The sequence below is a fragment of the Myzus persicae genome, unplaced genomic scaffold (assembly GCF_001856785.1).
Source record: "Myzus persicae strain clone G006 unplaced genomic scaffold, MPER_G0061.0, whole genome shotgun sequence".
Lineage (NCBI taxonomy): Eukaryota > Metazoa > Arthropoda > Insecta > Hemiptera > Aphididae > Myzus > Myzus persicae.
In genome coordinates this window covers 719,342-742,528 of record NW_019104333.1, presented here as the reverse complement: position 1 = coordinate 742,528, position 23,187 = coordinate 719,342, and the positions used below count along the sequence as shown (strand labels likewise).

The 23,187-nt window shown below is 30.3% G+C and overlaps 2 protein-coding genes and 1 long non-coding RNA gene across 7 annotated transcripts; 1 reads left to right on the top strand and 2 right to left on the bottom strand.

Moving 5' to 3' along the window:
• Positions 1-328: 328 nt before the first annotated feature.
• LOC111041234 (PDZ and LIM domain protein 3) lies at positions 329-16,844 on the top strand. Of its 5 annotated transcripts, none has more exons than XR_002605293.1 (12): positions 329-634; positions 2,345-2,530; positions 6,234-6,382; positions 7,566-7,806; positions 13,616-13,768; positions 13,864-13,926; positions 14,235-14,323; positions 15,383-15,531; positions 15,606-15,647; positions 15,792-15,821; positions 16,499-16,540; positions 16,606-16,623. XR_002605293.1 is itself a non-coding variant. In XM_022325453.1 (12 exons), exons 2-12 carry the CDS (start codon positions 2,411-2,413, stop codon positions 16,684-16,686), a joined length of 1,155 nt encoding a protein of 384 aa, XP_022181145.1. In that variant the 5' UTR covers positions 336-634; positions 2,345-2,410; the 3' UTR covers positions 16,687-16,844. The 5 variants fall into 5 exon arrangements, 3 of the variants coding, with proteins under 3 accessions (XP_022181146.1, XP_022181145.1, XP_022181144.1); XR_002605292.1 differs by having other exon boundaries at positions 330-634; positions 15,789-15,821; positions 16,606-16,622; XM_022325453.1 differs by having other exon boundaries at positions 336-634; positions 15,383-15,527; positions 16,606-16,844.
• On the bottom strand, positions 9,318-11,888 carry LOC111041235. The gene is made up of 2 exons (XR_002605294.1): positions 11,583-11,888; positions 9,318-10,065 (listed from the first exon to the last, which is right to left on the bottom strand). It is a non-coding gene; the product is annotated as an uncharacterized LOC111041235 (long non-coding RNA).
• Positions 16,845-19,664: 2,820 nt separating the features above from the next.
• On the bottom strand, positions 19,665-21,606 carry LOC111041228 (tctex1 domain-containing protein 2-like). Its single transcript, XM_022325445.1, has 3 exons — positions 21,484-21,606; positions 20,855-21,057; positions 19,665-19,850 (listed from the first exon to the last, which is right to left on the bottom strand). Exons 1-3 carry the CDS (start codon positions 21,604-21,606, stop codon positions 19,685-19,687), a joined length of 492 nt encoding a protein of 163 aa, XP_022181137.1. The 3' UTR covers positions 19,665-19,684.
• Positions 21,607-23,187: the final 1,581 nt, after the last annotated feature.

The window sequence follows — 23,187 nt, the reverse complement described above, 5'->3', positions numbered from 1 at the left end:
AAAAGAAAAGTAACAGCAATAAAATCGATTACAAAACGCAGACCCGGACGCGGCCGTCATAATAATAATAATAATAATAATAATAATAACAACAATAATGAAAACCGTTCGCGATTATGACTCGACGGCATTGCGTATACACACGGGCGCGCGCATTTCAAATATCTCTTACGACGTTTGGTTTGTTATTTTTTTCCGCACGCGACTCTCGTCCATTACATTATTATGCATATTATTATGTATTTTGGCACGTGTCCCGAGACCGCAGTTGCTCACGACCCGCGATAGTCTCGTAGTTCGCGAGCCCGTCCATCATTCGCAGTGAATTTATTGTGCCGGTCCATTGTACGACGACGAAGACGACGTATCGCCGTAATAACGTCGTCGGCTTATAGACATACACCGTAATACCGCGAACTGTGCCCGTCGTATACCTACATAATATATCACTGCCTATCGTTGTCGTGATCGATTGCGGCCGCCATTTCCGGTTGCTCGTCCTCCACATCCGGACCGTCGCCGCGCAGCTTCCTCACGGCAGCCGCTGCAGATCGACCGCCCACGCGCCATACTATATATATATATATAGAGAGAGATACATATCACACGCACGCGCGACAGCGATATTTTATAGGTACGACCACTGCTGCCGCACATCATAACATATTATATTATTACACATTATTATTATTATTATTATTATTATTATTATTGACACTGGGACGCTCGAGTCCCTGCTCCATAAATTGGCCGAATACGCGCCATTCGTGCTGACCAATTATTGTGTTTGAAAAAGCGAATTATATTAAGCGGAAAGTGAAATTGTCTAAAATTGATGAGAGTTAAAATTGTATGTACATTACACAGGAGGATTCACCGGCTCACCCCCTTTGTTTTCTTCAACAATACAGTAACTCGACATTTTATTTTTGGAACTTTTAAATATATACCTACTACAATAAATTAGTCATCATATTATATAATTGCATTTTTCAGATTTTTTGTACTTCTAAACTTCTGTTTTCAAATGATAACTCCCTCTCTATTGTTAATTATTTAGAAGATAATTTTTCTGAAAGAGTAGACGTATTAGAATCAGAATTCGAATGAGCAGTTTTTGAGTCATTTAACTTTTTGTACTAAAGATAAAAGTTCCATTATAATGGGTTTTGAAGACATAAGGGCTATAGACGCTATAATGATTTTAATATTTTAGTTATTAATATTAAAAATGGTAAAAGTATAATTACTACTAATTATTACCTCGTAGATCCAGTACTAAATATATTTTATATGTTTGTAAAACCATTTTTAAGGACTATTATAGTCTTTAGTACAAACATTTTAATTTTTAACTACTGATATTGACATCACTTATTATTGTTGTTTATTACTGTCTCTTACTGCCATAACCCTGCAGTGGGCATATATCGTAACAACTTTTTACAGAGTTTTAAACGAACAACTTTATAACTTCAAACTTTAGAGTCTAAAGTTTAGACAAGTAACCCGCCTCATAGCATATACTATATGGGTCTTCCGTCTTTGTCGATTTGGAAAGGTATCCGTCATAACACTATAAGGGCGTGTAAAAAATCGAACATAATATTATAGATACTTACAAATTATATTAAAATATTATGATTTCGGCATTTCGGGATTGTGAGAGAGAGCATCAAATTCTCAAAATTTTTTAATCGTAAAATGTCGTGAAAAGTCGAAGGTTTTTGGCATCGCAGTCCGGGTATTATAGAATCACTCTGTATATACATCACGGTGTTATATACCTAACTAACAATGTTTACCATGTAATATACACGTTCGCGTTTCGCGTTTGATATTTTTCGGCGTCTATGTAATAAATAAAATATTATTATCATCATCACCATATATATATATATACATTTCGGTCTACATACGGCTCGTAAAACAATGACGTACATATCATTATATATTATACCTAAACGTTCGTCGGTGGTACCTGTAGCGTACCTATAACTATGTACCTACGCGTCAAATATATATTATATTATTATATGTTCTGGACTCGGCGGAAGTGTACACACTGCACAGCTGCAAGCAAACAGGCACACACACACACGTGAATATTGTATTCACAAAACGTCGCCATAATACACGCTGCACCACCCGCAGCAGCACTCCATAATATTTCATCATTACAATATATTATTATGAATTATTGTTATATTCAATAAATATAATGTACCTTTACCTATAATACGACGTCACATAAATATCGCGCGCGTCCTATAAATCGTTTATATAATCATTAATATAATATAATAACGTTTGGTTTACTTTTATATACGTGTTGTACCTACAGCAGTTGCACTATATTATAGTGACTAGCTACGATCAGCCATAGGACGTGGTGACCGGTGCAATCGTCATGGGTTCGAAGAAACCGAGCACGTGGTCCGTGACGCTCAAGAGAGACGGCAAGTCTCAACCGTGGGGCATCCGATTGGCCGGTGGAGCGGATCTTAACACGCCGCTGATCATAACCAAAGTATGTCGTAAAGTATATTATTTATAGATAGACCTTCCTAATGTGCCATCGTTTCAGGGTTAATGCGTTTACCTTAAGGCTACTTGTAAATCATAGCGATCAGAGACCTTCTCGGACGTTGAATATGATTGATTTATAATATTCTGAGGAAGGTGTAATTTAAAGATTGACGATTGATGTTTAGTACCTAATATTGGCGTGCTGTAAATCGATTATGGTTCATTTTTTGTTTATTCTGACTGCACATATAGCAGCACGATTTCTTACTGTCCAGTTTGGGTTTTATTCCTCGTTAGGATAAGGTTGTGTACTCTAGTCTTATGAGTGTCTGACAGCTATCGTATTTTCAGTATCAGTAATGATACAAAGTCACCAAAACATTGATATAATATAGTGTTTACGAGTACCTATATAGAATAATATCATTGGTTAATGGTTTGAGAGGTGGAAAGGTATCACTTCCCTTTATAACCACTATGTATGCTTTAAGACAATATATAAAAAATATTTATTATATTTTGCACCCTCCCTGCAAAAAAACCAAAATGACCCCAAGTTTGTAGGTATGTATGATTACTTTCCACCAATATTTTCAAAACTTATGACGAAATCAAACTCTTAAAAATTTTATGAAACGACTTGAACAGTGTCGGCGCCAGGAATTTTATCTTGGGGGGGGGGCATTGGTGGCCTTTGAAAATTTGGTTGGGTCAAAAAAAAGTCCCAATTCGAAGTATTTTTCCCATTCATATGCTCAGTATAGGGTAGAGGGCTTACACACTATTTATTGTAAAGATTGTGTTGCATATACTAAGTTTTCACATAATTATTGATATTCATTTTATAATTGATAATAAATATCATAAAGGTATAGGTGTATTATTTAATATATACATACTTAAACTTTAGATGTCATTTTCAACAAACTTACATTAAAAATGTGTACTTTATTATAAATGTACAGAATTTTTTTTCTCTTGTGGTTAGGCGGTCAAGGTGGCCAAGGGGTGGCCAAGACAAATTGAGAGGCCTCCCCCTGGCGCCGGCACTGGACTTGTACTTATCGATCATTTTGCATAGATCCAAAATTGTTATAATATTTGTAAAAATATAAGGTCATTTTTAAAGACACTTCGTACAAAGGGCGTACGCCGTACACTCAAATCTTTCGATTGTTATTATTGTTACAGATTTAATCATCGATAACATTTATTTTCTTAGAATAGAATTCCGATACGTTTTTAGATGATGTTCATACAAAGGACGTTAAGTATAACAATAAATAAATAATAATTTTCAATACATATAAAATGTTAGAATTAAAAAAAATGTCCCCCCTCCTCCAGAAAAAAGTTGAAAATACGCCCTGCCTATACTTTACAATATTTAGGCAATAGGCTAAGTTTCCTTATCCATAAGCTATGTGTTATAATTCATAGGGAAAAGGTCCTTTAAAACTTTTATCTTTTAGAAAAGTATTAACGTCTTCGGAATTATTCTTTTTTACATAATTTGAAGTAATTATTAAATTCCAAAAATGTGAGTATGATGTCATAAAAAAAGATAAACTTAAAAAACGACACGGATAAAAAAAAATATTGTAAAAATATAAATTGTTGTTTTGTAATGACTTCAAATTATGTATAAAAGAATATTTCCAAAAACGTCAATACTTTCAGAAAAAAATGAATGTTTATCTTTAAACGAATCACCTTGTATAATTTATTATGTTAAAGGTTAAACAGTTTTAGGTACACGTTTACATTTACTTTTTTTTATTCTATACACACATATAGGTGTTATAAGTAGCCAATATAAGATGTATACTAAAATATATAAAATAAAATATTTTGTTATCATTTTACATCATGTATTTTTTAAACCTAGGCACTGAATGCAAAAAGACAAATTAAAACGTTTAATGTATTTGAGCCAAATTTTGTAACTTCAGAATTTTCAGTCGTCTTATTTTTAATACTTCGTAACAGAAGATGCCTATACTTGCCAAAATTCAACCATTTAAAAATACATATGTGAGCTTTAATGATTTTAGGCTGATGTCATTAGTTTAATCGTCGAAATGGGAACATGTACAAAGATTTTATGACGTTATCATTGCGTTAATATATTGTACAAAATTAATTTTTGATACCTATTCATAATGATATTTAAATTTGCAGTTAAAAGTGTATTACAAAAAAAAAAATGATGTCTGATTTTGATTGTGCGCAATTAAATTTAATTGTACCTCGTAGAACATTGACATGTATGTGGGAAGGAGTTGGTAAGAGCATGGCTCTGTTTGTTTTTTTAGCGAATTATTTTACAGCAGGTACAATGCACCTACCTATGTTTATTTGTTTTAAAGTGCATACGTAGTAGACATTTTGGCTTAGACTTTATAATGTCATTGTCATTGGTCTCGTATAGTGTTGTGTCAAGTTACAAACAACTTACTGTTGAAAAGATAATAATACATATTTAAATTTTTTACTCGTTAATCGATCTTTGCTGTCTATATTGCATCTCTATTATCACTGCAATGCCGAGTCAGGAAAGATGGCAAAAAGAGCTTCTCACACACACAATACTCATTGCCCCTTATTAATAAGAAGTATATTTACTTTAATAAGTAATCACATTGACTTAAGATTTCCTTCATAATTCATCTATAAGCTATATTTACTAAATCATATACGATTTAGTATATGATTTATATTATTTTTTATTTTTATATTCATCGAAGCTCGAAGTTTCGAGTGGACCCTACACACTTCAAACTCGTTATTAATAATATAGATATACCTACTGATGGCATGTAGTTTCCTATATATATTTATTATGATAACGGTAAGCTCGTAAACATAATATTATATTAATGAGTTGTATGCAATGCTTATGAGTTATGACATTGGTCAAAAACAATCCTATACAATATACATACCAATATGGGTCATATTATATAGGTACATATATTATACCGCATAGTATTATGTTACTACAGTAAACTACGTAGATTTACCTATGTTTATATTATAATGTAGTACAAATATTATGTATAATACAACGTAGTTTGTGGGTATAATTATTAAACTTTATTATACTACCTATATAGACCCGTTAGCTCGTCCAGTTTACCGCGCTTTGCCGTTAATTGCTGCACGTGCACTACCTCGTTTTAAATGCACATGAGTACAGTTAATATATAGGTTAGGTAAATCGTAAATGTCTCGGTAGCCGTACAATGTTTGCGTCTTGCGTGTCTGTTGAACGACAACAACTTCAGGGAGCAGCCAGTACAAAGCACACGAACATATGGGCTGCAATACAATTTTAATTCAATATAGGTGCAATATATTTGGTCATAATATTAGGTACATGCAAGGTCCCTATATCTACGTGGTGTTCTGAAACGTTAAACTTTAGTTTACTTAACTCATACAGCCATTGTATACAACGGAACTGTGTAGTGTAAGTCCACAAGTGTCGAACTTTAGTCATATTACGTATAATCAGTATATTATATATTAGAGCAAACGAATATTTTGATGGTGTCTTCTGGTTTCGGCGAATATATCGCCGCGGCCATGTACGGTTTACAATCATTATACGATTACGGTATAAAAGTCGGACAAATAAATACATTTTTTTGAACAATTTAGTCATTTTATTGTTATGTGTCCGTTTTTTGTGAATAATTTAGGTCTACGCCAGATCACCCAGTGAAAGTAGCCTGAGAGTGGGCGACATCGTACGGAAAATCGAAGTGTACGACGCTCGAGACTTGAGACATTTGGACGCTCAAAATTTGTTCGGCAACGCCGACCAGTCAATAACTCTAGTCATCCAAAGGTACTATACATAGATACATAACTAGCTATTTATAGATAATCACCGCTAATATAGATAATAAACTAGATTAGATTGCCAATGGTTATGTATGCTAATTGTTTACTATTTAAATAAATTAAGCTGTCATTTGTCGCCATCTTTGTGGGAATCAAAGCATTATCTGAAATTACAAATGGGTAGGTTAGGTAAAATAGGTAAATTACATTTATATAAATTTATACTAATATTATAAATGTATAAAGTTGTTTGTAGTATATGTTTGAACGTGCTAATCTCAAATAGGTTGGTATATTGCCGCTCTCACACATGAATTTTGTTTCAGCTCACAAAAATCGACTAATTTTTTTGTTTATATACAGGATTGCTATTGGTTACACACATACAATTTTTAAAAAAATAGTATAGACTAGCAGCGATCTATGTTATTATTGCATTTTTTTTAAATAAAAGAAAAAAATATTTAATTTGCTGTTTGTTATTTAAATATACAATACAATGCGTCAATGCAATGTCCTCATGTTTGTAGCTTATAGACTCAAAAAATACTCGACCGATTTCAAGTGAACTTTCAGAGATATCAGAAAAGTTTAACTTTGTCCATTAATATACTAAGTGATATATCTAATATAAATCAAATTAGTTCACAAAGCGAGATACACCGAAGCTGATTTTCCCGTGAACTGAGGTACACTAAAACCGAGATTGGTACCCCGTCACCCCGATTTAGTGCTGTATTTTATGTTTGTTAAAGAGCGAGATATAGGTTGAGATATAGGTACAGTTACTATGATATTTATATATAATTATTAATTATATAACAATAAATTTGTTTGATATTATCAACAGCGTAGACTAGCCACAAGATTCTGTGACATAAAACCTATAATTCCCACAAAAATGGCTGATATTGACTTCATCTATTATCACCGTATTTATATCTATGTAATAGATAGTATAAACTACAGAGCCTAAGATTAAGCTAAATTAAGCCTAACGCTCTCTAGTATAAACTAATGATTGGTACCTAAAAAATATCATGAATTAGGCTGATATTTTTCACGGCTGTGTCTACCCGATCCATTATATTATTTTGTATTTTATCTTTACCAAGCACGTTTAGTACTTGTCATAATTAAATTAAAATGTATATTATGATTATTATTATAATTATATCATATCGCAGGGATGCTCCTCAGTTCAACGGCAGCAGCAGCAACAGCAGCCCAATTCCAGTATCCAATAACCATCAACTCAATCAGCAGCAGCACGCTACCGCGCGACCAATCGGAAACGGTCTTTACGGTTACGAGCGGTCCGTCCAGTCACCCGTCAACAATTTCTGCCGTTTCCCCCCGTCACTGGTCGACAGTCCGTCTCCGTACGACTGGGACGAAGCACATGACCAGGTGGCGCTTGACCAACAGGTGAGAGCGATGTTCTATGCTGCCGAGTAGAAATATATATTATTATTTTATTATTAACCTAACCAGGTACTAAATACTATCTCGCACAATGTGTAGATCGAATTGTATAATCCTGCAGCAGTGGTGATATGAATGGGCAGTTTTGCGAGTACTCAAGTTCCCAAAGCTTATGTGTGTGTGTGTGTGTGGGGGGGGGAGGTCTTTGTTCAGGATTAGGATGTGCATGAGAGAAAATTAATTGTCTTATAAAAATGTATATAGGTATTTCATAGTTTTCTTCTCGTGATGGAATAGGTATTACTATTTACTATAGCAATATATAGGTAATAACTAGGTACCAAGGTACCTTATTATTAAGTCGATATGTATACATTACCTAGGTACTGAATATATGATAATACAGAGAAATAGAATAGACAGGCGGCCCTAGTTTAAGTTAGTTATATCATTTTTATTATAATTATATTACATGTATCCTTATAAATTAAATATTTTAAATGTATAATGTGCCTCTGCACGGAAGCGTTTACTACTAACTCAAACTTGTTGAACCTATAATCCGCTGACGATCCCCCCGAGTAGAATATTTTTCACTTTTTAGACATATGGATTAGGTTATTGTTACGAGTATGAGTATACGTTTTTTAATGATCTCAAGTTCGATTTATATACCTAAAACTTAAAAGTACTGTTATGGCGACCCCCCTATTGGCTATGATCTATCCTTCTGAACCGTTATCGCATATAACACATTAATGAATCACTAATTAATAGTGCTATTATAAAAGGTGATTTACCAACCATGCTCACCACCTTTTTCTTCATTAATGTCGTAATTCAAAATATGAATTGTTTAAATGTACTTGAATACCAATTTTTTGAATACTTGAGTTTTTGTTATCAGTTACGAAGTGTGCTGGACCTGTGTAGCACAAACTTCTGTTTTTTAAACAAGATCTAGATATCTTGTTTTACTTTAAATTATTCAGATAATTTTTCTGATAATGTTATATGAATCTTAATCAAATTTAAATGTAAAGTTTCCAACTTATTCAACTTTATGAACTTATATAAAAGATAAAAGTATAAAACACATTATATTATTATTTGTCTTATATCCTATATATTATAAAATTTCGAATTTTATTTGGTAGCATCAGATAAATTATTGGCCCTGCTTCAGCCTACAATTTTTAGAGTTCCAATTAATAAGTGTATGATAATATTATTATAGTCTATAGTTGTACATATAATATCATAAATATAAGCAATGAAATAACATGCTACAAGGCACATCCTGCTGCAGCAGCTCAGCTCAAAAATAAATTTAATACTTTAAATTATTGCGAATGAGTGAAAGAGAGACAGATAGATGAAGTGAGAATGAGAGGAAGACTGTGTAAACACCGTAAAAAAACCATACATATTTGACGTACCGCGAATGTCGAAAGTTATTTTAGAGTGATGAAAACATGTTCCAAGGTAAAAAATTAAAAATTGTAAAAAACAAATTCACGAAAACCGTTTAATAACATAATAGTAAGTTTTGTCAGGGGGGAGGGTGTACAGTACAGAAATAGCCCGGCAATTGGGACAATTTCACGTTCCATAACATTACGCGTTCTCCTCGTCATCAAAACATTTTATGATATATAATATATATATACACTTATTCAAGGTGATTTTTTAAAGGTTAGTTAAACACTCATTTTCTCGTTATTTACTGGGTTATGTTTTTGGGAATTTTTTTAAACAATCTGAAGTCGTCACTAAACATAATTGTTGGAAAAATATTCAAAGCAATTTTTAAATTTTAACGTGTAGTTAGTTATAAATACCTATAAAAAAAAGTATAAACTTAAAAGTATTAAATAATAAAATAATTTTTTTCAAAAATGTTGTTTGTGATGAATTAAAATTATGTGAAAAAAAATTCAAAAAGCATTCATATACCTACTTTTTGATATAATGAGTATGATCACGCTGTATATAATACGCACTCATGCTTACCTCATGTTAAAACTTGACATATCAGATATCAGGAATAACAAATTATGTTTATAATTTACTCACGTGCAGCATCAGTACAATATATTAACGGATCTAATTATCTTCGGTCATGTGAAAATGACGTCTACGACATACAGTCATCCCGAAATATGATTAAGTTTTTGTTTTTAATTTTGCATTTTTAATTTGACCATTTTGATCGAGGAATAATTTTTACAAGCCAGGCAATGGCTTCGGAGTTCAATTACCCTGTAAAATAAACAACAGCTGAATATTGAACACGTACCTAAATTATTAAAGTGTAAGTAGAGCCAGTAGAGGTAAACAGTAAAATTATTTCCTAATTTATTGTGCATTCTGATGTTGGTTTAAACCATTTTGTGATGCAAACAAAGAATATCATAAACATACATTTACCATTTTACGTTTTTACCTGTAGGCTGTAATACCTACATTTGTTATAACTTATACAATTTTTGGGTTTTTTTAATATCAAATAATAATAACGATTTATGAGCAGGTAGGTTTAATTTTCCATTTGGATATGTATTGTTTTGAACGTTCTGGTGTAGTTAAAAAGCGTAAAAATAAAATTGGAGAATAATTTTTCTTGTGTCGATGGTCAAAATACCTAAATACAAACATCAAATTAAATTCACTAATTTGTCGTGGTCTGGTTTTAAGATTTAATAAATTTGTAAAAATTTTGGGATTTTTTAAGTTTATGAGTTATGTTAATGTTAGGTAGCGACGAAAAAAATGTCTTTAGTCTTACATAATTTATAATCACTTTACTTCATGGTTGGTATTCAACATTAAAGATATTTTGAAATAACAATGGTAATAAATATTTTTTAGTCATTAAACAAAATATGAATAAACTATAGCAGTGGAGCTTAAAAAATATACTTCATTATAAGAATTTGTAATTTTATTTTGGCACGTACTGAGCTAAAGGTCGTTTAAGCAGTTAGCACACATCTAAAAATAACTTTTTAGTTTTATTTTCTATAAACTTAATAATAAACCTTTTGTATATTTAATCGTCATGATATTTTAATCAAAACCTGTACTTTTTCATGTACAATTTAAATGTATTACTTAGAGTTTTTTTTATTATGATCCAAATCAGTATTGTCATTTGACAAAATTATTATATGCATGCGGTGCATCACAATTCACAACACAGTTGTCGGCATGGAACTATTATTGACAATATATTATAATGTGACCTACTGGCTGCTGACAAATATTGGCGAGTTGTATAACGATTTAAACACAATTGAAATAATTGGCAACGAACTAAAGTTCTGTGATACGTTACGTCATCAATAATTTAGTCTACCAAGTCATTTGTCATCATTCAATAAAACTATCTTAGGATTAACCACGGGGTAAACTTAACGACGATGTTCGCAATAGATTGTGTCAGCGTGAATATAATATATTTTTTAAAAATGAACAAAATCTCAACAGTAGGTAATGAAGCACAATCAAGGGCTTCTTGGCTAATCCTATCATTTACTGTATGTTTTGATATTGTAATAGGTAGTGCAACTATGTTATGTTATTATAATATACCGTCAACTGTTTTATACGCGATTAGTGTTTTCAATTCAAATCAGTAAAAAATAATGATATTATACTTGCACGCTGGTTGTAGTTATACAGTTGGTTATTGAAATTTCTCAAAAATACGTACACTTTAATTATGTGGATGATCTACACAATAACACCTATGTCTTTGTATGCTTATGAATACTCACTTTTGACGTTTCTTCGAGATCGAGATTTCCCCACTTTTCGAAGATAAGCAAAACGGAAATAAAAATCGTAGTCTGAACGCATTGTGTAGCGAGTGTTTCATAATCGTGACTCCACTCGCTGGTGGTCCGACAATCTCAAGGGACGGCTGAGTCATATATAGTTCAACTTTCCAAGACCAATATTTTTAAATTTGGAAGGGATGTGATGAGTTACATACGAATGTATTATAATATGTTCTTTCGAGCCTTGGGCTAAATAGTCCAATGGAACAACATGTTCTGTGTCGCAAAACAAAATATTAAATGAATAATTATGATGAAATTTATTTTGTTGAATTTATTATTTTGGATATGAACCAAAAACACACAGGGTTATTTTTAAACCCCTTTCCGCGATAAGGTCTCTGACTAATCTAAAATGTTTAAGTACCTAGACTAGAATACCTTCTATATAAATATAGAAAAAAGAATCAAACAAATTTGATTAAATTGGAAATTTAGCCAAATAGAAAACTTTAAACCCCAGAGTGTTGTATGATTATTTGATTATCATTAACAACACCTGAATGATATTGTAATTTAATACCTAAATGATTTACTACAATTTAATACAAATTAACGTATAGCATGTTTATACTAAATCAAGGAAATCATTATAAATTATGATGATAATTTATACAAATATAATAAGTACCTATGAATGTAAAATATTTCTTAATTTACTTATTTATTTTAAATAATAAAAACTGTATGAATATCTACAAAAATGAAGTGCAATTAATCGTGGTGTCATATTTTACGATCGTTAACTAACGAATAAAGTAAATACCTTATTTCAGTTTTGGAATGATAATATTTAGTATTTTTAGTCATAATAATTGATATTTTAAAGATGTAGAAAGTACCTACTCAAATTTGTAAAATCTTTAATATAGAATTTGAGAAATCTTAGATTTATACGTATACTGCTTTATTTGTATAAAATATGAATACATCTAGATCAATTCGACATATCATAGTATTACTTTTTATACCAAGTTTATATAAAATATTATCCATATTATTATATACAGCATCAGTGAGGGTATCCACATAATATTCCTTTCGTATAAGTCACACTCTTACCTGCAGTTATCAACATTAGATACCTATGGAATTAGAAAAATGACCAACCATGCATCATTATTTTTGATTATAAAAATCGTTAAATACGTGTCAGGCCGTCAGGGTCTGCGGATCGAGTAATAAATAGTAATCCCGTTAAAAATAACTATATAATATAATTATTATTATCGCCGCTCGACATGAGAATAATTATATCAACGCCCGTCCTCGGAATTGATAATAAATACAAATTTCGAGGAATGTCGTGAAAATTTGTATAGTATCAAATTAAAATCGCTCGTGCATAATAATACAGTCTTCTCCTAGCCCATGGAAAAACGTCCGGTTGTTAATTTTAGAAGACCCTCGTAAGTACCCCGCGGAGTCTGCCAAACCGCGTGGGCGATTCCCACACTATATGTTAACTGGTACACACTGACCAAGACGAAGCTCGCAGTCGAAGGGAAACCGTTGAAACCGAAAGCAACCAACAATATCATAATACAACCCAAGTTCTTATCCGAGTGTTACTGTGAATAAACCTATACCTACACGTATATTATAGTATATAATATAATTAATTTCTCTTTTTAAAAAATAAATAAATAACAAACTGTCATAATGATGATGTCTCACATTGACCCGGAACAAAATGTTTACGAGCCCGAAAACGCTCTGCTGTGGGTAAGTGTCGGAAGTTGTTTTTATAGCATCGGTATCGATACTTACCGTTTGTTTTACAATGTATTGCCTCTGAGTTAACGATCGATTGGTCTATGTAACCTAGCATTATGTCGCTGAAGCGTCCACAAAATTGTTTGGAAATATACGATATCGATACATTATCATAACGTTAAAAAATCTTGCCTCGCTAATCTTCCCCTTCGGTGGTGTCTTTTTAATAGTAATATGTTTTATCACACTTTTAGCCATACAGAACGAACCCGTTGGTGTTGCCCGGAGCCAAGGTCAAGAGGGACCCGCCCAAGACCGAGTCATACTTACGCCACCATCCAAACCCGATGATGAGAGCGCATCCGTCACACCACGATCAACCCATGGACACGCTGATGAAACAAAAGGTAAGCGTTAAGTCCACTGTTGAGTCTAAAGAACATAGGGTCACGGGATTGTTACGATCCTATATATATATATATTATATATACATAATTGATAGGTCACGGACACGGTGTTGCAACGGATAAGCAGCGAGGAAGCTAAGTCAAGACCCGGTAGACAGGTTAGGGATCCGATACAATATATATATTATATATAATGACTTATCTGTGTCGTCCTGATTTAAGTGTACATAGACGTGTTCGTCCAAAATAAATTATATCTGCTTTGTGATAATATTATAGGTAATAGGTATACGATATTTTTTTATTATTATGACAAAGACGATTAAAAATTAATTGAGTTTTTTTATTGTGTCAGTCGCGTGGGTTTCTGCCTAAAAATATGGGCTTTGGGGATTTTGCTTGTCGACTTGTGTGTCTCGTTAATAAAACTTTGGTTTTAGAGCTAACTTAGAATAATTTTTTTTAGGTGGTGCACAAACAGTTTAACTCGCCAATCGGTCTTTATTCCGAGGAAAACATCGCTCATTCAATCAAATCGCAAACAGGATATACTCCGTAAGTTTTTTAAAAATTATTATGTACTTATTTCATTAGGTTTGAGATAAAAGTAGATTTTCGCTACAATATTATAGTATTATAATTACTCATGTTGGCAACGATCTAGATAGTGAATTAGTGACTAATATCTTTGACCTTGAACGTTGCCACAGCAATCGATCAAAAATTTCGAAAAAAATGTATTCGCGAAGAGTTTTGTTTACACATTATACGCGTACAGTCTACGTCTATTAATACACCGCACTAGAGAACTGGCCCAGTGAATTTTATCCGCCCAGTGTCTCTATTTTTGTTCCGTCTGACCTAAATTGACCGTAACAAACATTTCGTATAATATACTGTTCGAAACCAAAGCGTTCGGTTGGTCAGTAGTTATATATAGTCAAAGTTAACGACCAAAGTTCATCCATTTAATTGTGTAAACTAATGTTTAGGGAAGAGGAAGAAGAGAAGTACGGTCGTTTGAGGTAAATAGATGCATGAAGCATGTGTGAGATAAAAATGCATTTTGGCAAGGGAATGTTATTAGCGGCATGTAACTTAGTTCAATACTAAGTTAAACTGGTAAACTTAGGTTTAAACGAACTTATAGAGGCGCTATTCTTTGCATATTGATAATAATATAGAAACCAATTCATATCTATAATATAGAAACCAAAGGAAATAATCAAAAATGCTTTTTGATAATTATTATGTTTAGTGTCTTAGTGGTCTCTTTCTAAACACGGCATATGGTAGTCGGACTAATGACTTTGCTTATTTTATGACCAAAGAACTCGTACTGCATATCTAATCTCAGTATTTTCATTGACCTATCCTTCCTGGAACACAAAACCAAACTCAAACACAACCATCCATCCTAGTAAATTCCGCTATTAATCCTGCACATACCTTTCTATATGAATACTGACTAACACAATTGTAATGAAAAAAATCTAACATTTCTTCTGTTTTTCTTTTTCTTTTGACTTAAACTATATTATTCTTCTTCACACATTTCTTTACTAACACCTTCCCCCTCGGAACTTTCCCCCCTTTTCTGACCCCGACATTTAGGCACAAGAAGACTGTGCAGTACGATCCAGCAAAATCTGAAACGTATAAGGCGATCCAAGAATCAGAACACGGAGACTTCCACGCTCAAGAGATATCGAAGCCAGTGCAACCGAAAGTATTCACGCCTGTCCAAGGAACGGTAAAAGTAAGTCTGATCGTCTTACCTTTTATTGTTTTCTAATAATTTGCACTCTTTAATACATTTTTTTTTATCGTGTCATAGAAAGCTCCGATTAGCAACGGCCATGGCCATCCAAATCATAATGTAAGTATTCAGCTATTAGACATTTTATTTCATATTTCATATCTAAGTGAATATTGTTATTTTTTGTTCATCGCTATAAATAAATAATTACATAGGTAATTAATAATAATAAATAAAAAATATGATGATTTTCTATTTCAGAAGTTGTCAGCTCCCTATCATCCAAATCCAGGAGTAAGTACATATTATTTATTAATTATTTCAAACTAGTTGTTGGTACTAGTTATTACATTTGTACCTACCTACTGAATATTTTTCTACAACACCAAAACCTAATAATCTAACTATATACGTTTTCACGATATATTTTTTTAGAAATAAATCATGATTAAATTAATAGTTAGAGGTACCTACTTGTAAATTATTTTAATTTTGATTATAAAAGTCTTATACTCTTATCATCTTCACTGCTTAAAATTATTTTTTTTTAATTGCCCAAAAATGTATATGATTTTTCATTAAACATGTTTATTTAAAAATGCAATAAAATTTTGATATTGAATGATAAACATATTGTATTTGATTACCTATAATAAAAATAAACTGTTTTCAGTTATTTTAACAGTATTAAGTTAGGACTTTTTTTATTAAGCTAAATTACTTACGATTATATTAATTAAGTGTAAACATCAATTTTTAATATAAATAACGGAACATATTTTAGAAAAACACTTATCATAAAAAGTATTTTTCGACCAAAATTTGAAAACTATGTTTAAATAAAAATATTCAGTTGATGATTTATTATCTTCTGTTAGAACTAATAATCATAATTTAGTTTTATAATTATTTAAAATTATTTACAAAGTGTTAATAATAATTATAATGATTTTATTTTTTTTGCTCTGTAGCGTGTATCTCCACAACCTCATCCAACTGCGCCACACCCAAATGTAAGCCTTAATAATTTATTTTTTACAGACGAGTAAATTGATTTAACCGTGTTTTGTTTGTATAGGCCAATTACGTTTCCACTGATGAAATCCATCAAAGTGGGAGTTTCAAGCGCTTGATGCACATGGTTATGACCGAAAACTAAATGTGAACTAAATAAATAAATAAATAAACTATTCAATTATTGTATTTAAATTTTAAAAGTAAGACAGAAATGTTAGAAAGGAAATGTGTATTATTTAAATCATTTAACATTTTTATACTTTCATCTGTATATATTTATATAAATTGTTATTGACAATATTAATTTATTATTGTGCACCTACTGTGACTAATATATAATAGTTTAATTTTCGTAATAACAAACGTAAATTATTATTATTATTATTTTTATTATTATTATTATTATTGTTATTATTATACGCAATTTATTAAAAAAATTGTTGAGTGTAGAATCTAGTCACACCTATAAAAAAATTAGACTAACAATCTGAATATTATAAAACTATGTTATACAATTTATATTATTTTCAGATATTATTTAATCTGTTATGTTTAAAAATTAAATAGATTAATTATTTATTTATCATATCATAATGATATATGTTGTATTGATTTATTTTTTATTAAGTAGGTATAGGATTTAAAAATTCCAGCAGACGTGGAAAAAAATACGGAATAGAAGATAGGACTATTGTAATGATTAAGCCTTTAGTACGTTTGTATAAGCTATAAGGATCAAATGATCAGTATTAAGTTGAAGATTAAATAGTAAAGATACACCACATTCAAGCACCAATTTAAAGTTTACAATTTCAAATCAATATTATTTAGGTAATTATATAATAATATGATTTGGAATTTTAATTATTTTAGGTTCAACAACCTAAAGGTCATATAATAACACATCATAATATTATAGATAAATTATTATAAATTAATAATCAATTTTTATAATTGGAATGTGTATGAAAATTAAATAGTTGGTATTATGCACGGCCATAATATATTATGTTGAATATTTATTTACTTGAATTTTGTCTTATCGATGATAATATATTATAAGCTAAAAGAAAATTATAAATAAATCATAATTATAACCACCTATTTTTTATACTGAAATTCAATATCATATAGGTAATGACATAGTTATAACTTATAACTATAACTTATAACTTTATAAGTCGAAGACTTTTCTGTAAACGAGAAAAATAATAATCATAAACATTAAAAATAAAAACGAACGAGATTTAAAATTTAAAAATACCTATAACTAAAACACTGACACGTAATGCGTTCTATCAATTTGATTTGATAATTACCGATATCACATTCTATTAACAATTATTATCCAAAAATCTGTTGTGGATGGAAATATGTATTAGGGTTTTTTCTACATTTTCCGTTTGTCATAGGTGGGGACAAACGTAGACGCCGTATCACCCTATTAATATAACGTAGGTACTCAACGACTCGTAGTCTCTGGAGTCAGAACAATATTTTACATTTCACATTTTTCTTTAGGACGAGCCAAATTTAAAACCTAACAAGCATCATTACGTTTCCTCGCACAGACGAAGTCACGCTAAGTCATTGAAAATTGAACAATATTTCAATGAGACATCTGTTGGTTTATACAGGGCTGAGGCCTAAATTTATACAGAAATAGGACTGCCGAAAGTCTGTGATGGACGATGTAATAGTTTTGAGGGAAATTACTTTTTCTGAATCATTTTTTCATTCGTATCTGCACAATAACAAAATAAATTACTAAATTAAGAATAGTTAAATAATTGTTTCTGTCGACTGCAATAAGACGTATGAACTTACTGCATTGCACATTTAAACACTTTAAAATGTATAAACCGGTAGATACTGATATTCAAGTTAGGGCACTGATATTATGTTTCCTGGGGTGAAAAGCAGTATGAGCATACACGTACTTTTTTTTTACTTAACTGACTTTATTAAAACGAAATAATTGACTTGTATTTAATATAAAATAAGACTAAATATTAAAAATATTATAATTAATACTTCAGTTCTTAAAGTTTATAATTTTTAACAGATAAAAGTTATTTTAATACATTTTTCTAAGAAAATCTTAACTTTAATTATTTTTTATAACATCCTAGAATCTTTAAGAACATATTCAAAAATTAAGACTTCAATTTAATTCAGTATAACGTTTTTCTTCGAGCCCTATAGGTATATGAAGAACTGAGGAAGTGCCTCATTTCATCATCAACTCGATCTTCATTGAATTCACCAATTTTATACAGTCAATATTATTTTTACTTAGAAACCTTTGTACTTAATTAATAATTACATAGTAATATTACTTTCTTTGATACATTTAAAGCCACTACAACAATAAATTAATTTTATCATAATAGGTTATACCAGTGGCGCAAAATGAAATTAAAACTGACAGTTCAAATAATTTGATAAACCCACCCACTCGCACATGCCTTTCAATTTTCCACCTCATCAAACGATTGTTAAACGGCCTCAACTAATTATAGGAACATAAATAATTGTATGAAATTAATGTGTTTAAGAAAATTACAGCAGAAAGACTAGGCAGTGTATAGGTACTCAACAACTACAGAATTTTTTAAGTAATTTAATTGAACTACCTGTAGTACCTACGTCCTACGTGATCGGCGCCACTGCAGGATTATACTTATACGAAATTAACCATTTCGACTTTTTTCACAATTTTTCCTGGTCAATTTTCGTAATGTAGAAAAATATTGATATGTACCTATTACCTGCCTAGTTAAAGTATATTTTAAACACTAGAATAATAATGTTAAATTGTAAAAATTACAATGATTTATGATATTTGGTTTTAGTTTTTTTTTTAACACAACCTTTATTTTTAATTTAATAATAAGTTGTGTATTATATTTTTGAGATTTTACAGTTCAGACGTTAAATTTTGAATACTAAATCGTAAATTTTGAGTAAAATGGCAAGGGGCTCTTCGCAAAAGTTGGGGCCCACTAATCCACCCATCTAAATTATACGTTTAATACTTATTGAATAAAAATATTCAATATTTCATGTAATAATCATTTTTTTTATTCAAGTCTCGTTCATTATACGTTCTCTGACCAAATAACAACTTTTTGTAGAATTTATTCATGATAAAATGCACCTACGACAATCGTAGCAACTAAATTATTATTTTCAAACTTGGTTTTGACATATTTATCTCTGTTTATGTCACGTAAAAATTTTACTTCTGATAACACTCCTTGGCTTTTCTTTTCCACAATTCCGACAACACAAACTATTTTATACCTGAAATAAAAATACGAGAAAGTGAACAATAAATGGATTCATTTTTTTTTTTTGAAAGTGCGTTTCCTGACATTCTCAGGTCAAAATATATCGATTTGAAATGTTTAGTATATAGGTGATAGGTATAACGATTTAAAAAATACAAATATTGTAATCACGCCTAAGTTAGTATAGCCATCTTGAACCGGAATAATATCAGTTATTAAAATTTTAACTTGAAAATGGTTCGGAACATGTTATAGTTCAGAATTAAGACTGACATTTAAAAAATTACAAATTTTAAAATAGTATAATTTGTTTACGAGTACATTCATTTTAAAACAATTATCTGTGTATAGGCCACTTATGAAGGTACTTTAAAATGTTTTGTCATTCATTATTGTAGTTATATATCACATGTCCGTGGCAGATAAGTTACAGATTTAACTGTATAATTGGGAATATACTCTAGTTTTTTAGAAAAATGTTGAAAGATTGGATTATTTTTTTATTAGTATATAATATTATGATCATTGATCACAATACCCAATGATGTGCAATAACTATCTAGAATAACTATCTAGAATGTATTTTAATTAACTTCCAACGGCGTAACCACAATTTTTCCAAATCTTGTTATTGCCATGGCAACAATATTACCTTTTTGGTTCGTCACTTTTTCATTTGGATAATTTTAAAAACTGTTATTCGTTAAAAATGCATCATTTTAATAATAATATGCTATATTAGTAGGTAGTATATATAATCAACTCAACTTCAACCACTTTATATTTATGTATTTAAAATTTCCAATTTAATGTTAGAAAGTAGAAAACCTGATATATTTTTATCGGAATCGGATGCTTCATTGAACAAACAAATCAAGTAAACACCATAGTTACTTATTACAATTAAAAAATAATTATTTAAGTGTGTACTGTGTACCAAAATTAACTAAATTAACTTTTCTGTTATTTTTTATTCTGGCTATGAAAGCTATAGTTTAAAATATCAAATATTTTTACCTATCAAAATCCATTTCCCGAATTTTATTTCTTACGTTGAGTGAAATATTAATACAGGTTTGTATTGCTTCGTCTTGGTCGTACTTCGTTTCGTCATTGAAATGGTTTTCAATTTCGGTTTTTAATACTACTTTGGCTAAGAGTTCGTCGAATGGTCTTTTCGAATCCATTCTGTACGTGTTCTCATACTTAATAATATTTTCCTGTATTTATAATTTATTTAATTAGCTCAATAATCATCAACACCATTTAATATTTTGTTTTTTATATATAGCCTATAGGTAACGACCAACTATGTATACTTTTTAGGTATATATTTATAAGTATGTAATATGTATTTCATTGAATTGAAAAGTGATCAATAACTTTGAGAGTTAATTTTTTTATTTTATATTAAATGTATTTAAAATATATTTTCATATTGTGTCAAATTATAATTTAATGTTTTAGGTATGAAGATAGTCTAGAAAGCGTTAAGTCAATCAGTCATCAAAATTGTACCTTTTTAATAACTCAAATACGTCCGCAGTAGTATTGCTGTTAATGTGATAAACTCATTTACTGATAACTTTATATAAAACATATAGTTAATCTCAAGACAAATTTTGGGAATAACAATAATTTTTTACTTCTGAATAATTAAGATCATCGATATCTTCCCCATCGTTTTCTGCCGGATAGAAAGATAAAATACTATCTTCTTCCTGTGTTTCGTGTATTTGTTCATCTATTGATGCTTCTCTAGATGACATTGTTATTAATTTCAAGAAACCTTCTAATATTAATATATTCTGCTGTAATATATGTTAGAAATGTTATTTTTACCAACAACTAACACAGTTTTAATTAAGCAGTGACTTATTTATTTTTAGGACGAGTTGCTTATGTTTACTTTAGTGTTTATAAAATGTCTAGAGTACCTAATTAAAAGATGTTTGGTTGCTAAGCTAGTAAATTCAAACAAGTTGTTAACAAACGACAATTAACTTGGGTTAATTATTGACATTATCATTAGTACTAACCACTCATTTTGTCGAATTTCACGAGACCACGGGAAACTGAGACTTTATAATATATGGTGATTAGTGATTACCATTAGTATACCCTTAGTTTTTATATTTATTTATTTATTAAGGCAAATGGGGACCGGCCAATTTTTCTGTTAAAAACTGCCTATTTAACTTCAATCGGTTCGATCATTGTACTGAAGCGATATGAGTTCTGAAAATGTAAATGAATTCGTCATGAAGTCTACTTGAGATCTGTCGGATTACATATTTTAATTTTGCCCTTAAAATCCCACAAATTTGATCTAAGTTTTTTGAAAAATATTAAACATTTAGTAGTGTTTAAAAAATAATATTAATTAAAACTGAAAAAGTGGCCCGACCGATCTCAAGTAGACTTCACGCTGAATTTAAATTAATTTTTAGAATTGTTATCGCATCAATACAATAGTCGTACTGATTGAAGTAAATGATGTAGTTTTTGATGAAAAATTGTACGAATCCTAAACAGTAGCCGTTTAAACCGACTTGTGCGTGTGCGTACGAGAGTTGCCTTCGCAGGTTTTTCTAAGAATAAGTTGAGTGTTCTACGATTATGCGATATCCGGTTTAATACACAAATAGGTACATCATTATTATTATAACCTATATAAACAATATTATTATTGTGAATGAATTTTGAACTAAACAAGCTTGATGCAAAAAATATAATTTTGTATTTCTGTGGTCGACGTTATTTGTCTAAAAAATTAGTAAATAGGTGTGAAAAAATTAGCAAAAAGGTGTGAAAAAACAAAGTAAAAAGGTGTGAAAAAACAAAGTAAAAAGGTTAGGTTTGTGTCTCTGTCATCACGGTTTCTTGCAGTAAAAGTGCTTCGATTTTCTTCAACAGCAACTTTTTTGGTAGTAAAAAGAATCTAGTTGGTGCATTCGGGAGGTCAAAATTTAAAATTCCCAATAGTTTTAAAAAGCAACAGGAAAAACAAACAATAAATTAAGGAAAACGGGAATTTTTACTCAAAGCCAGTTTGAAATTTACACCATATGTTTGTTTTGTCAATTCATATACTTGATAAAATTTTCAAAATATTTTGTCTTGTCTTAAGCTGTTGACGGATATTTTCATTAAAATAATTGAAAATTGAAAAATGATTTTTTAGTTAAAAATGTATTAAATTTTCAACTTCTATTGCTAAGGATTGATAATTTAAAACGAGGTTCTACGTAAGTAGTTAATAAAAAAACCAAAAATCTAAAAATAAACATAAGCACAGCTTTTTTATAGATATTTAAATTTCATATTTAGACAAATTACATATATATTAA

Bases quoted from the DNA above. Each gene is read 5' to 3' on its own strand.
- LOC111041228 (XM_022325445.1), bottom strand. From the start codon at position 21,606: ATGTCATCTAGAGAAGCATCAATAGATGAACAAATACACGAAACACAG. The intron at 21,058-21,483 runs GTAAAAAATTAT...TTATAAATACAG, and splicing joins ATGATCTTAATTATTCAGAA to GAAAATATTATTAAGTATGA. The intron at 19,851-20,854 runs GTAAAAATATTT...TTTTTATTTCAG, and splicing joins CGGGAAATGGATTTTGATAG to GTATAAAATAGTTTGTGTTG.
- LOC111041234 (XM_022325452.1), top strand. From the start codon at position 2,411: ATGGGTTCGAAGAAACCGAGCACGTGGTCCGTGACGCTCAAGAGAGAC. The intron at 6,383-7,565 runs GTACTATACATA...ATCATATCGCAG, and splicing joins ATAACTCTAGTCATCCAAAG to GGATGCTCCTCAGTTCAACG. The intron at 13,927-14,234 runs GTTAGGGATCCG...AATTTTTTTTAG, and splicing joins AGTCAAGACCCGGTAGACAG to GTGGTGCACAAACAGTTTAA.